The 16,045-nt window shown below is 33.6% G+C and overlaps 1 protein-coding gene across 1 annotated transcript in view; it reads left to right on the top strand.

Annotated features, from left to right (window-relative positions):
- The window catches only part of NCAM2 (neural cell adhesion molecule 2), a 196,084-nt gene that overhangs the window by 130,681 nt on the left and 49,358 nt on the right, over window positions 1–16,045 (top strand). The window contains exons 13-14 of the mRNA XM_054712874.1: window positions 3,354–3,527; window positions 15,778–15,897. Of these exons, the coding sequence (XP_054568849.1) occupies window positions 3,354–3,527; window positions 15,778–15,897 (294 nt within the window). The remainder of the gene's footprint in view (window positions 1–3,353; window positions 3,528–15,777; window positions 15,898–16,045) is intronic.

The following is a 16,045-nucleotide window of genomic DNA, read 5'->3' as shown; positions in this document are numbered from 1 at the left end:
CATCATTGATGCTTTTACCTCTCCCTGTTCCTTCCTCTCTGAAATCAATAAAAATATATTTTTTAAAAAGGTGGGAGCTCAAGAGGAATCGTACATTCGTACCTTCTTTTTCTCTCCCATTACTTAGCACCTTTCTTTTTGAAATTTATCATCACACTGAAGATCATCATTACTGTGATATCCACTTAGAGCAGGGTTGGGGAACGTTTTTGTTTTTTTTTTTCTGCCAAGGGCCATTGGATTTTTATAACATAATTTGTGGGTCATACAAAATTATCAACCTAAAAATTAGCCTGCTATATTTGGTCAAACATTTAATTAACTCAACCCTAATGCCTTGGCAGGGCCAGACCAAATGATTCTGTGGGCCTTATATGGCCCATGGACCAGACGTTCCCCACTCCTGACTTAGACCTAATTGACATTAGAGAGTCACTCAGCACACACACACACACACACACATACACAATCTGTGAAAATAACCTACAGTTATAACTTAAGGAATAAAGAAACATGATAATCATGATGATATTTAGGTATTACAGCATACATAAAGTATTTCAATAATTAAAATTTTTAGTTCCAAATAATATTTTAATAGCAAGATGACTTTAGGATGCATCACTATTCTACACATTTATTTCCAAACCTCAGTGTTATAACATAATGCACTTCATAGAATTTACTGTTAGTAATTAGAGCTGAATGTACACTATTGCATTTCTTTCCAACGTTCATGCCCAAAAGGTCATGAACCTGCTCTCCAGGATCTTACCCAGTACCATTTATAAGGCATATTTTATATGATCTATAGTGTTCTCTTTTAACTCCAGCAAGTACAGCACATTTGGTTTTTGATAGCCATTAAATTTTTATATGAATGTTTGATTGTACCTGGATGGAAATTTACTGCATTACTTTCAATCATTTTATTTCTTTTAGTTTTGTAAAGTTAATTCTAGAGATAAAATAGAAAATTTATTTTTATATTTACACTAGAGGCCCGGTGCACGAAATTCATGCACAAGGGAGGGTGTCCCTCAGCCTGACCTGCACTCTTTCCAATCCAGGAGCCCTCAGGGGATGTCCTACTGATGGCTTAGGCCCGCTCCTCATGGTTCTCTGCTCTCTGTGGGGCCTGCCTGCTCCACACCGCGGCGACTGCCAAGCAGGCTGTGCTGGGAGCTGCCTCCTCCCTGCTGTCAGTCTCCATGGTGGCAATGAGGTTAATTTGCATACTCACTCCTGATTGGCTGGTGGGTGTCATGAAGTGATGGTCAATTTTCATATTTCTATTTTATTAGTGTAACATATGTGCCATTGAATCAGCTCTGATTCTGGCTGACCCTACCAATGGGTGATGTCCACAATGTCTTCTTCTCCTCAGCCCTGCTCAGCTCTTGTAACACATGCCTATGGTTTGTTTCATGGAGTCAATCCATCTCATATTGGGTGTGTCTCTTTTTCTGCTGCCTTCTATCCTTCCCAGCATTATTGTCTTTTGCAAAGAACCCTGCCTTCTCATAATGTGCCCAAAGAAGGATAACTTCAATTTTGTCATCTTTTGCCTCCAACAATATTTCAGGCTTAATTTGCTTTAGTACCCACTTGCTTATCATTTTGGCAGTCCAGGGTACTATAGAGCTATTCTCCAGCATCATATTTCAAATGAATCAATCTTTTCCTTATCTTCACCATCCATTTCTTGCATCCATATATAGTGACTGGGAATATGAGAGTGTGAATGATCTTAATCTTGGTCCCTAACCACCCTGCTTTGCTCTGGTGGTCTGTCTTAATTCTTCCTTTGTGCACTCTGAGTCTCAGCCTTCTCTTGATTTCTTATTTTTATGTAAACTAGAGGCCCGATGCACGAAGATTCGTGCAAGAATGGGCCTTCCTTCCCTTGGCTGCCGGCACTGCCTTTGCTCCACCCTGGAGCTGCCTTTCCACCTTCCCACGCTGCCCAGAGGCCCAGAGCATCTGGGGCAGTGCGGAATGCCTGCATCCTGCCCCTGGCCACTCAGTGCCTGCATATGCAAATTAACCCTCCATCTTTGCTGGGTTAATTTGTATACTCACTCCTGATTGGCTGGTGGGTGTCACGAAGGTATGGTCAATTTGCATCTTTCTCTTTTATTAGTGTAGATTACCAAACTTTATGATTATTTTGATGTTATATTGAAAAGAAAGATAGAGATTGAGAGGCAGAAAGAGATATGTTTAATGTTTAATGTGCCTCTAATTCTTCAGGTTTCTGGAGTAGAGGTGTCATAAATTTCCTTATTGAGACATTTTACTTGTTATTTTCTCCTTTCGCTTGTTTTACCTTACAGATAGCATTTTATAAAGTTATGTATATTGAAAAAAAAAATAAAGTTCCACTCAGGATACCTTATTGAGTTTGAAAATGATGTATTATACTGATAACAAAAACATACACAAGAATGATTTATAGTTATTTAATATATTTTTATTGATTTAAGAGAGGAAAAGAGAGAGAGAGAGAGATAGAAACATCAATGATGAGAGAAAATCATTGATCGGCTGCCTCCTGCACTCCCCACACTGGCTGGGCTATTGTTACTTTTTAAATACAAGAATTAAAACTTAAATATCTCAACTAACAATTTATTTTAATTAAATACCTAAATGAAATTAAATCAGATAGTTTATAGTTTTATTTAGTTCATAATGGCATTTTCTCTAAACATAACTATTGCCCCAAAATTATTAATATAATTTTAATGAAAAAACACACAAAGCTTATATTTTCACAAGAGATTATACTAATTTTTCAAAAATAATTTCTTGTTATGTTTTAATTATACCTGCATTCCCTCTCCATCCTCTCTCTCACAAGCTTGTTTTCTTCAAATGCCAAAAATGCTTATATTATAGAGAAAAGTAAGAAGTAAAATTATTTCCTCAATAAATGAAATGAGATACTGAATGTTTTATAGTTTGCTTGCTCAGTTAGTAAAGATTGATTAGTGTATACGTTCTTGCAATTTAGACAGATTATTCAGCAGTTTATGCAAGCTTTGTAATTCAAATTATTAAGTTTATAGGCAGCAACATTCCTTTATTTCTAATTCTCAGAATAACATAGGTCATTTTTTTAGAAAGTTGTTTCACATGTCTCTCAATCCCATTTTATGAATTCAGTAATTCACTTTAAAATATTTCACAAATATATACATATTTTTTTCTTTAGCAGCTTTGTTGAATTTATTGGGGTGATGCTGGTTAACAAAATTTTACAGGTTTCAGGTGCACAATTCTACAACAGATCATCTGTACAATGCTCATCTACATTAGCTTATATTTTCTTTGTGATTATTCCTTCATAGATGTACCATCCAGTCCCTATGGGGTGAAGATTATAGAGCTGTCACAGACCACAGCCAAAATTTCTTTCAACAAGCCGGATTCCCATGGAGGTGTGCCTATCCATCACTATCAAGTGGATGTCAAAGAAGTGGCATCAGAAACCTGGAAAATAGTACGCTCCCATGGAGTTCAAAGTGAGTCAGTGATTTTAAAGTATGTGAATTAATTCAAGCTGATCTTAAGTATTACTGTGTTCTTAGCTTTTTATTTTCCTTCAAAATGTACTTTTTTTTCTTTTAATATGGTAGGGTTGAGAAAACATGTCTACCACCCATTTTACATTCTCTTTTTGAAAATAACTTTAAAAAATAGTGGGAAAGTTTCTATCCTTAGTAAGGATGGATGAGTAGCAAAAAACCACCAAAGTTCAATTCTAGGGAGGGAGGGAAGTTAGAATTTAAAATTTTTGGTGGTGGTAAAACAATTGCTGACGTGAGATTTGATGACTGAATAATCTGAAATGTGTGTTTTTTCACTTATTAATACTTCTTCCATTAGTAGGTGTGAAATTCATAGTGTAAAATGTCTTACATATATACTCATGAAGTCATCTATAAAAATTATTCTGCCTAATAAACTTTATTTCAAAATTACATTTTGAAAATTCAAATTTTGCCATCAATCATGACATTTTGAGTATAGAATTAGCTAACTCAGAGAAGTTAAAACAGTTTATAACTCTACTTTTTACTTAGGTAGAATTTCATCATGTGAAAATGTGATTCTTTTCTACTGTAAGAAGGAACTAACGTAGAAAATAATAATGAATTATGAGATTTGGACTTGGTTGTTTGGGTCATAGAACTACATTGAGTGGTCCAAAAGTCTAGCATAAAACAGTAAGGAAATGATTGCTCCAGGAATCCTGTCTTCCTCTACTGGCCCTGCCTTAAGCCTTTCATGTGTGGTATAAGGATTCTGTAAATGGCATGCGCCTTCCTGTGCAGAATCATTCCAGTAGTCAATGCAGACGGAACAGATAAGGTCATTCTAGTCTCACCTGTGTGGGCACCTGCTTGTTTAGCTTTTACTAAGAGTGAATAGAGATTTTAGATAGAAATGTCAGAAATATTACCAATCAATCATTATTTACCCCATGTTTCAAATTCCATGGAATGGAATCAAATACCTCTTAAATGGTGCTGTGCAGTTCTTTTTGGGTGTCCTGTGTTTTCACCTGCACTTTCTGGGGACAGATAGCTAAGTACTTGTCCCTGGAGATGCAGGTGGACTGCAAGCCAGACAAAGTTTTAGTTGCCAGCATCTCTCTCTCTCTCTCGTTTATAGCTCATAATTTTACTTCTCTCCAAGAACTTCCAGGTTCTAGCTCCTTACCAGGGTCCCAGTCTCAGATTTCTCGCATCATTTTCCCCCAGAGAAGAAATCTGAAGACATATTTTAAAGCACATATACATTTTTGAATAGTGAAGAAATGCTTCTTTTTGCTGGTGGGTTATAGTTGTGCTGTTCATTCACCCTAAAGTTTAAGAGATTTTTTCAAACATAATTATACACATTGATTTAAGGCATTTGTTAGAAGATTTAGGTTTAATTTCTGAAAAGATAGGTGCATGTGGTGATAGACTCTTTTTTGCCTTTAAAGCGGCTTCATTTATTTATTCTAATTTACATAAGTTTAGTTAATGTTAGTTAGTTGTCCTTATTTCTCTAATTTATTATATACTCTTCATGTAACAACTTCTAATTGCTGATATCACCACCTAGAAATAAATATTAGCTCATGCCTGATTGCAATGCCATTTAGCAAGAAAATTTTAGCATAAAAATTTCCTGTTAGTGGATTCTGATTCTAAATAACCCATTAATTAATTTCCTCTGAATTTCACCTGCTCACTCTGCACCTGGTCCTAGGTTTAGGGTGCAATTGAGACCTGGACATATTATTATATTCTTCTTTAACTTTTAGCTGAAGCTTTCCTGATTCTCCCAACAACTGATGTGACACAAACTAATTTTCAAAATCTGGAGAGTTGTGAACAAATAAGATATTAACAACTTATACTACTCAAATATAGAATGTGAGTCATTCTGCCATATAATTTTGAGTCAAAAAACATGTATTGCAGGTGTAGCAAGACGTTTTGGTTGGGAGGTTTACATGACACATTCATTGCCATATCATTCAATACTTTGTAAGCATGTTCTAGACACCTCATTGGGCACAAATGAAGGGAAAATAATAATCTTGTAAAACAACTACTAATTTTTCAGCTTTCAAAGTAAAAATGAACAAAAGTTAATATTTTAAAATATCAAGTTCTTTTTAACAGAGCATGAAAACATTCCTCCTAAACAGCTTAATCTATTTCTTTTGATTTGTGAAAGGTTTAGCCAGTTAGACTCACACATCGAAAGCAGTCCTTTGAATCTCAACCAGAATTACTAGGTGTGCTGCTTTATTTGGATGTGAGGGTATAGTGGAGTTAAACTTTGTTTCTGAAAATAAAGAAGACAATTTTTCTTTGAAAAGAATAGCATTTTTCTAAATGGAACTTTCATTTGTAACTTTTACTTTTTAAATTCTTAGGATTGTCACTTATTGAAGAATGTAATAGCTGAGTATAATTAGAAAATAGCTATACAGTTGGATTTTTTTTTCAGTCCTTTCATTGCATAGCTCCACTAAACTCAGTGGTGCTTTGTTGGATATAACACTACGTATAATTTAATCTATAGATGGTAATTTTAACATTATTATATTTAGTTTATAAACACTATAATTAAGGTTATGTACATGCTTTAATATTATATATAATTTCAAACTTTTAATCTAGGTTCCCATTTTAGTAAAAGTTCGATTTTAATTAAAATCTGACGGAAAGATCAATTTCTATGGTAGAGAAAGCCATTTTCAGTTTTGTGGAGAAGTGGCGTTCAATAAGCATTTTTTCCAAGAGTGTTTTGAAGTATAGATTTGGGTTTATAAAATATATGCTTGTGCCTGGTAGGTCAGCAAACTAATTTGGAATAGAAGCTTAATTTGAAAGAGAGTGAAGATTAGTAGATCAAATGGTGAGCAACTTTTTGGTGCAACCACTGAGATGCTACTTCCCGGTGCCTTCCTTTGTCCTTAAAAGGTTGCCCTAACCTCAGTGGCATCTGCAGTCCTCTTGAATTGAAGAATCTTCCCCACTTGAATACTCCAAAACTGCAAACTTGCTATCCTTTATGTAGATTTAGACGGAGGGCTCCACACTAATAAGGAAAAAAATATTGCATGTTTGGAATTTCCTACCAATACCTCAGTTAGGAGAATCTAGTTATTTCTGTGTTGTAGATTTTCATGATGCTCTCCCATCTCTCCTCAGCCCCACACTTTTTTTTTTAATGCAGCAGGGTTGTATCTGGCCTATAAAGGGTTCTTTTCTACTATTTGCATTGAAGAACCATTTAACTTTTAAACCTGGTTATTAATGCCTGTTAGTAGTAAAATGATTTTGGCAAATATTTTTTTGTAATTTTCCTCTTTGTTTTGTTTTAGAATTTCTTAATCAAATGTTGGCTTTTTTGGATTAATTTTAGGTCTTTTCTCTCTCATTGTCTCTACTTCTATTTTTGTTCTAATTTAAATTTTCTTTAAACACTTATAGTTTTCAGTTTATGTATTATTTTTAAAATTTCTAAATCCTTAATTCTCTGTCATTCCTTATTTCATGCATGCAGTATGGCCTCTTATCTCTGGCATTATTGTAAACATACCTATTTTCAAAGTTTTTTTGTTCTCTGACTTTTTTTTTTTTGGTCATTGTTATTTGTTTTTATTTTTTATTATTCCCATAGGAAACTTACCTCAGTTATTTGGTGATCCACATCTGGATGTGTATATTCCAAAGTGAGAAGAAAGCACCAGTAGGTTCTGCTTGGAAAGACAGGGCTTTTCAAGCACTGTGATCACGTGGGCTTCTAATTTTGTGCACCAGGCCTCTAGTTAGTACTTATAATTAGCTATATTCTCTGGTGTGTTGTATGGCCTGTGGGGGAAAAATCTCACATTTATCATAGCAAAGTTCCAGAAAATGTCAGCGTTCTTTTTTGAGGCTGTTCAGTTACTATCAACACACCAGGCCACCAGGGCTCTATGGAAAAGCAGCTTGTGTCAGAGGGTGTCAGATAATTCCCACATCTTTCATCCAGTACATCCACTCCACACTTCCACATGTTAGAATTTCAATGTCTATAATCCTTGGTCCAACTTTCCTAGGTAGTAGACCTCCATCTAGTGTAGCAATGAGAGAGAAGAATATATACTCCCTTAAATGTGAGAAGAGGACATGAGAGTACAATTATTCAGATGTGTAATGATCATCCAGTTTTTAAATCCCATTTTCTTATTCTTAAAATTCCTTAGACTTTCTTGAGTTCTACAGGAATAATCAGTTTATCTCTCCTTTGATTACAGACAATTTATTATTTTCAAAGTAATATTATATGTTTATATTTTGGCTTTTAATTTTTTTAAAGCACAGTCCATATTAAATTAAATTAATTTGTTAACATATTGATAATTATAATATTGACAATCACAGTTTTAGAAAAATGAGCATATCAATGTTTCTTACTAATGATCTATACTAATAAAAGAGTAATATGCTAATTAGACCAGACATCTTCTGGACAAAGCCACAGTGGCGGGCCAAGGCAGAGGCAGTTAAGGGCAATCAGGCCAGCAGGGGAGAGCAGTTAGGGGGATCAGGCCAGCAGGGAAGAGCAGTTAGGGGAATCAGGTTGGCAGGGAAGAGCAGTTAGGAGGAACAGGCCAGCAGGGGAGAGCAGTTAGGGGGATCAGGCTGGCAGGCGAGCCTGATTAGAGGCATCAGGCAGGCAGGCAGAGGTGGTTAGGGGCGATCAGGCAGGCAGGCAAGTGGGAGTGATTAGGAGCCAGCAGTCCCAGATTGGAGATGTTGCCGGCCGGGCTGAGGGACACCCTCTCACGCACAAATTTTGTGCACCAGGCCTCTAGTTAGTACTTATAATTAGCTATATTCTCTGGTGTGTTGTATGGTCTGTGGGGGAAAAAATCTCACATTTATCTCAGAAACTAATTTAATGTGCACACTCAGTGGAAAATTTTAATATAAATTTAAGCTTCAAAACATGGCAGTTTTTATCAATAAGAACAAGAATAACAAAGACCATTGCATATGGACACAATCTTAGTTTGCATATATTGTATAGTATACAACTACAAGAAGAGATATTTAATAGACTGTGATGTGAGTGGTGCCAATTGAAATTATTCAATATGGCATCTCTTCCTATTGGCGATTATGTTTACATTGCATAAGAAAATCTATTGGTATTCAATAACATAATTTAATCGTATCTTTTTTTGGAAACCTACTATTTGATATTTTTATTATTCAAAAATCCACTAATTATGCAACAGATTTCAATTTATTCAATACTCCTGTATTATTCATTAGTAATTGAGGCATACATTGGATATGTACAGTGTTATGTCTATAAACACAGTATATAATGATATAATAAGGCATATATCTTTTTTTAAATTTCTAAATTAATTTTTATGATGAAAATATATAGGATTAAGCTTACTTACATCTGAATTATAAAACTAAAAAATAAAGTAAATAAATGTTAGTGGAAACATTTTATTAAAGATATTGCCTATAAATATTTCTCCCATGGTAATTGTTGAGTATGAAATACTTTTTCTTTTGTTAGTACATTTAAAATACAGAGTAAAAACAATAAGAATGAGAATTATAATTTAACCAAAGTTAGAATAAGCCCATACAAATATTTTTCCAAGTCGTTTTGCTATATAATAATGTTACCTAAGTTGTTACCTTTCTAAATGTGTGAGGAATTTTTAATATTTGCATTATGGAGATATTAAATTCATGAAAAAAATGGTTGATTTTTATGTTATTAATGGTTGTTTTGTGGGAGAATCTGTAGTTTTCCAATAGTTGAAGGTTATTGTAACTTCATTTCACATTAAACTTTAAGGTTTTGATTCCAGTGTTTTTTTTTAATCCATGCTATTTACAGTTAATTGGGTGAAACTGGATTTCCCTCTATTATATTAGTATATTTCACTTTTAGAACCAATGAAAAGTCATCATTGTTTAAAGTTAGCTCTAAACTACTATAGATTTTTAAATCTTAATAAGCTCCAAAGCCTTTTAAAAAATATCTACAAGGAAAATTTTCTATGATTACACTGTCTCAAGAAAAAATGTGCCTGTAGAAAAGTTGCTATCATTTCTAAATCACTAGATTTCACATGGTAAAAGAGAAATTGATGTAAAAATCAGGCTGTGTTAAACACAAGTGCAATAAACTCTTATGAATATCAAAGGAAGGGGAAAAAAGTAATCTGCACTAATTCCATATTTTCTGTGAAAGGAAATTTGTTCTAATTTGCATGAAGTGGAAAAAGTTCTGTATGCTAAAATTCAAAACTAGAATGTCTTGGACTGTTTTCATGGTGCCCATAAAAAGAAACAGAGCTAAATTTGAAATTTGTATGTAATTTAAATCTTAATGAATTTAAACTGTGTAGATCGAAGTATACAGGAAACTAAGCTAAGAGAAAATTGACTGAAATAAATCGTAAGTAAAATTAGTTGTCTGCTGGAAGCTTCCCACATTATTTCAAGATGAAGACACAAATGCATGCATAATTCTACACTCAGCCTGCTCTCTGCTACAATGATAAAGAAAGCTTCTGTACAAATATTTCTTTTAATTTTTCAATAAAACTAATGAGCTTTTTTGTGTATCTATAATTTTTGAAGCAGAGAAATAAATGGTATAAGGAAATGAAATTAATTTATATAGGAAAGATGTTTTGTGAATAGTGAGAAAAGAAACATGAATATTTCATGAGTTCATAGGAACTTAATTCACAAGGGGATGAAAATATTCACAGTTCCCAGAAACCTAAGAAAAATAGAGCCCATATTGCTGCTCAAACATTCTTCTGGGCATCTGGATACTTTAATATTAAGTGCAAAAATGATGTTTGCTAGAATATAGATTATAAATTCTTCTTGATTAGAGCTAATGGAAATGTCTAGAATAACTATAGAAACATATGACCTCTAAGAGAATTTTGAAGTACTATTATGAGTTTTCTCATAAGTGAAGACTCATTAAATGAAAAAAATAATTGAATTGCTTAGGAAACAAATATTTTTGATGGAACTTTATTATTTTTAATCAAGGTTATGATATAGGGAGTGTATTTCAAGTGAAAGCCATTTAATTTTAAGGGACGGTAAGTACTTCCTGTGAAAAATGTCATGTCAGTTAAAACTCAGTTATTAGATTTTTTATGTTAATTTTATGTATAGTTTATACTTACGGAAAAGAATAAAAAAAACAGTATAATAACAAGAAAACTAATGAATGTTCAGAAATAATGAGCTGTGATCTTAAACTAGTGCCATCAACATATTGTGTTAAGAAAAAATCCCACATAAATCACACATAAGCATTTCATTAATTTTTCTACTGTTAATCAAAATCTATAACCATATGAATATTTTTATAAAGAACCTATTCATAAATGTTACTTATCTCAAATTATATATCCTACAATTATATATATGGTTCATGAAAACCTCTAAGGCACTTATAAACAGGTGAGATAATTTTCTTTTGCAACTAATATAATCTTGAAATATAATTTGTACAAAACTGGGAATTTAAATTTTCAAAAGTAAATGAAAGTAGAATTGGCTGGAGATGATCACATACATAAACAAGAAAACTGAAAGGCACTTCGCATTAGTAAAGGAATTATCCCTGGAGTTATTCTTCTGTTTGTAAAAAATAACTGGTGTCAAAATATTTCAAGTTCTACATTAACTGGTGCCCGGCTAGCTCAGTCGGTAGAGCATGAGACTCTTAAAGTTCTGCATTATGACTAAAAAAGGTAAAACACACACACACACACTTTTCTTATTATTCAAACTTGTTACAAACTCCTGTAAAAGCAAGCCAGATATTTTTTTTTTCAAATTAAAAAATATATACATATTTTTTTCTTGTTTTGTTTAGAAAACAAAAGCTAGTCTTTGGTGAGAAACTTAAGGGACTTCACTGTATTTTCAGATCTATTAGGAGATTAACAGCAAGTGTAATTTTGAATGATTAGTTCTGCTCTAGCTAAGCTTTGTAATTTCTCATAGCTATCTAACATGTTTCACATATCTTGACAACTTGAACAACTTTTATGTAGGTGAGACAGCAATTCTGCATCCAGGGAGTCCTTATCTGCTTACACTGAATGGTGGGATAACCCCATGGAGAGATACAAGGTTTAAGGGAGCGAAGAAGAAAGCATGACTAAATTTAATCTCACGATAGAATTTTGCTCAGTTTAATTAGTTTGCAAATATGTAATTTATTTTACTCCACGGGTCGTAAATATTCTGTACCCTCTGCTTCTCTTGACAACCTAAGGAAAGGGATTTATAACACATTGTCTGAACAAACAAAAACTTATTTGTTCAGCTTCCTTTAATAAAGTCTGATTCCATTCTTAAAGGGAAAATGCAACTCCAATTTTTTCTCTCTGGTATGATCATTTGCACACTTGTGAAATAATGTTTAATGGTCCCAACTTCCTGTCATTTTCCATTCTAATGTCATTATTTTAATCTATTTCAATATCTGCTATATATTTTTTTTCATTTATAGCCAGGTTACAAAAGCCAGATTATAGTCAGTTATGAAACTCAATTGTATTTAAATATATTTAAATTCATGAGGAAATTATATTTTTATAGAACCCATCCCTGTTGCCATGTGAAAAAAAATTCATGATTATTTATTATTTTCAGAAGAGTTACATTGTGATTTCCAAATCCTTCTAACTGAACATAACTATAAAATCCCTTAATTTGTGCCATTTGTCCTTAGACAACTTTTAGTAGTTTATAATTTAGGTCTACTTTCACCTAGTGTTTGAGTTTCTAATAAATTATAGGGAATGAACCATCCCACACCCCAGTTGGTGGTTCTATCGTTCTATTATATGGGCACAAGTGGGAAAGAAAGTCTTCTATTAACTAAGTTCATAATTTAAGGTAAGACTATTATAGGGAACACAGCCTTCGTGTTTCAAGTGGTGATTTGCTTTTAGTCCATACCTTGAGTATTTAAACACCCTCTGCTTGGTAATAAGCCAGTACATTATGGGTGATTTAATGTATACACCCTCTCAGTTAAAAAGGCAAGTCAAATTACCCATCTAGGCTCTACCTCCCCTGAATCTTTTTTTCTTCCCCCACTCTTAAGTTGGTCTCAATGTACAGAATTCTTTCTGTTTCACATAATAATCTTTATGTTCATGCAATGTTAGTAAGTCTCACAATAAGGGTTATTGTACCCAAACCTTTAGAGTTAGTACCAAAAAACAAATGTACTTCTTGTGTATAAACGTTGGAAAACTTTCATCCGTAGGTTGACTTTCGTGCCACTCCCCTATAATTTTGATGGTTCTCAGCCTGCCCTCATTCACTTTAGTTTGAGTGTTGTAGCCCAGCACTGAAAGACCAGTTCAGACATCAGTGGATTCTTTCTGGTTCGCTCCTCCACAAACCACTCTGCCGTGAGACTCAGTCAGTAAATGGGTGAGTCTTGACACTGAGAACAGACAAATATAAGGAAACACGGGGGAAATGAGTTCTGAATTGATTATCCATAAATAAATTGCTTTTCCCTTGGCAAGAAGTAGGGGGCACTCAAAGCCCCCCAGGATCCCTGTGAAATGTTAGAGGAGGGGCTTGCTGGCAGTCTGAGCCAGAAAGAGCTTTCAGTAGAAATACTCAGAGTTCTAGTAAAAGGCGGAGTTGTGGTGTGTGTGTGTGTGTGTGTGTGTGTGTGTGTGTTTTGTGTGTTGTTTTGGGGGGTGGTATTGTTGTTTTACTAGTTTAATCTAGATAATAACCTCACTTTCTCCTGATTTCATTCGTTCTAATACTCTGATTGTTCTATTGTTTACCCATTTGAATCTGAAAAGATAAAGTGTGATCTGCACAGTTCTGATTTATGAATAATTTTATTTACAATTAAAATCATTTGCTTTAAATTCTATTGCTTTTCTTGCTTAATTGTATTAAGACACACAATTGACTATAAGCATTACCAAGTCCATAATCTTAAAATAATGGTAGCAGCTGCATCTTTACATCATAGAAATATAGAGGCACATCACATAACAAAGTTGTCTGCAGCAGTTCAAGCCCCATAGCAATCTCTCATATAGCATACTCTCTATGTAGATTAGCTATGTAACTGTTAACATTTATCAGTACATATCACTAGGACTAGTTTTTGCAGGTAAACATACAGTATTTTTTTCCGTTAATGTAAAGTCAAAGATGAGTAATGCATTATTCTGCATTACCTCACCATGAGCAGATAATGTCCCCATTTGTGTAGAAGTAGTTGAATTCAAACCTTGTTTTTTTCCATTTATCCTTACAGCTTCTAATCAGTTGGATTTCCTGCCAATTAGTGCTTCTCCAATTTTCCTCCCTTAACTCTGATACTATGTGTTTTCATCTGAGGCTTTCATAAGGCAATGCACTCTCAAAAGCAAGTTCATTTGTTTTTACACTAAGGTAGAAAAACTGAGAAATACAAATATAAATTTTGTCAATTGGTAGTTCATTATATATGTACTAGATTAAATAAACTCTGATTAATATCTGGACCATGTATTTTTTTTTTAGACCATGTATTTTTATTAGTACTATTTATCTGGTATACATGATAAAATGCAGCATGTACATATCATTTATATATATATATATATATGTACATATATATATATATTTCATATATATTAAATTCTGACTTTTAGACAAAGAAACATCTATAAAGTATATCTACCAATTTTATTTTCTATACTTTAATAAGTCAGTCAATGAATAATAAATAATTATAAGGAAAAAGCTAAACATATGTCAGGATAATGAATACTGGGGAAAAGAATGGAACAAAAGGAACTATCAAAACAAATTCAGGTCCTAACAAGTTTGGCTCAGTGGATAGAGTGTTGGCCTGCAGACCAAAGGGTCTCAGGTTCAATCCAGTCAAGGGCGCATACGGCAGTTGCAGGCTCCTCCCAGGCCTGGACTCTGGTCAGGGCGCATGCAGGAGGAAACCAATTAATGTGTTTTGCTCATCTGATATTACTCTGTCTTTCCCTCTCTCTTCCACTCTCTCTAAAAATCAATGGAAAAATCTCAGGTAAGGATTTAAAAACAAAAACAAATTCAGTATGTTTGTCCCTATGGAATAGAATGAAAAACATTATTTAGTGAATGTTTATGGAAATGTAATTAATTATTGGAAATATGTTCATAAGTTATTGGAATTTTTTTGAATGTATACAATATTTGGTCATGGTTCATGTAAAAAATAGCCCTACAAATATGACCCTGGTTACCTCTAGTTTAATATATTATTTTACGATTTATATGTCTTCTTTATGAATTGATCACTTGACTTGGAGTGATTAAGTAAACCTGGAATGACTTTCTTTTTCTTGTTTGTCAAGGTACAACCATTTCCACTGGTTAATTTTTGCTCTGTTTAGCAAAAGCATTAAGGATAGAGGCAACTATAGAGTTTTGTTAACTTCCTAGAGGAATTTGTAAAGATGTAATACTTTAAAATCTGCAATCATATACCAAATTATCTAGCAAATTAAGGGGGTTGACATGACCCAGTAGAGGTTTCTAATAACCTTCACATCCTTGCACTTGGTCAGATTGTTTCTTCCTCTTTGTGTCATGTTGAATCCAGGTCTGGTACAGTGTAGAGAGAAAATACAAAAGATGATAACCTACAAACTAGCATTAAAAATAATTTTATTTGAGGTTATCAAATAAATGGTTTTCTTTTGCTGTTGAGTCCACCTTCTGACTCTTCCTGGGCATGATTGAAAAATACCGTATAGGTGGGGCCAGAGTTCTGCCTACTGAATTCCATTTTGCTATTACATTCTATGGAAAATCAATTTAGAGTAGACAAAAATATTTGGGATGCATACAGTAAGATGGTTATTTAAAGCATTCTATTTGTTAAATATTAAAAAGGTGGAAGAGGGGATTTTACTTTCTGCTTTTTTAGTATAAGCATTGCAAAAGAAACTGAATTTTCTTATTTGAAAGTTACTGCATTGAGTTAGAAAGCTAAAATCGAGGTGAAGAAGAGGACTGTTCACAAATCATTCTCCCCTAAGACCTACTTCTATCTTTTTCAGGTATTCCATGGAAAGATTTACAGTGAAATTTTGTATTCAGCTTTGCAATCGGTTGATTTGTTGACTTATGAAAATGCATTAATCATAGGCATATCTATTTTTTTTTCTTCCAGCAATGGTTGTTTTGAGCAACCTGGAACCAAATACAACTTATGAAATCAGGGTTGCAGCTGTGAATGGCAAAGGGCAAGGAGATTACAGTAAAATAGAAATCTTCCAAACATTACCAGTTCGTAAGTACTCCTTTCTGTTTTGCTCACTTTTGCCGGGATTTTAAAATGCAGGGAGTCCTTTCAACACTTGGGGAAAGTGAGTGATGTCTCTGTTGAAATAGTTGGAGGATATGGTGGCATCTCAGATTTACAAAATTAACTTTGCTCT

The sequence above is a fragment of the Eptesicus fuscus genome, chromosome 3 (assembly GCF_027574615.1).
Source record: "Eptesicus fuscus isolate TK198812 chromosome 3, DD_ASM_mEF_20220401, whole genome shotgun sequence".
NCBI lineage: Eukaryota > Metazoa > Chordata > Mammalia > Chiroptera > Vespertilionidae > Eptesicus > Eptesicus fuscus.
This window is presented reverse-complemented; position numbering and strand designations above follow the sequence as displayed.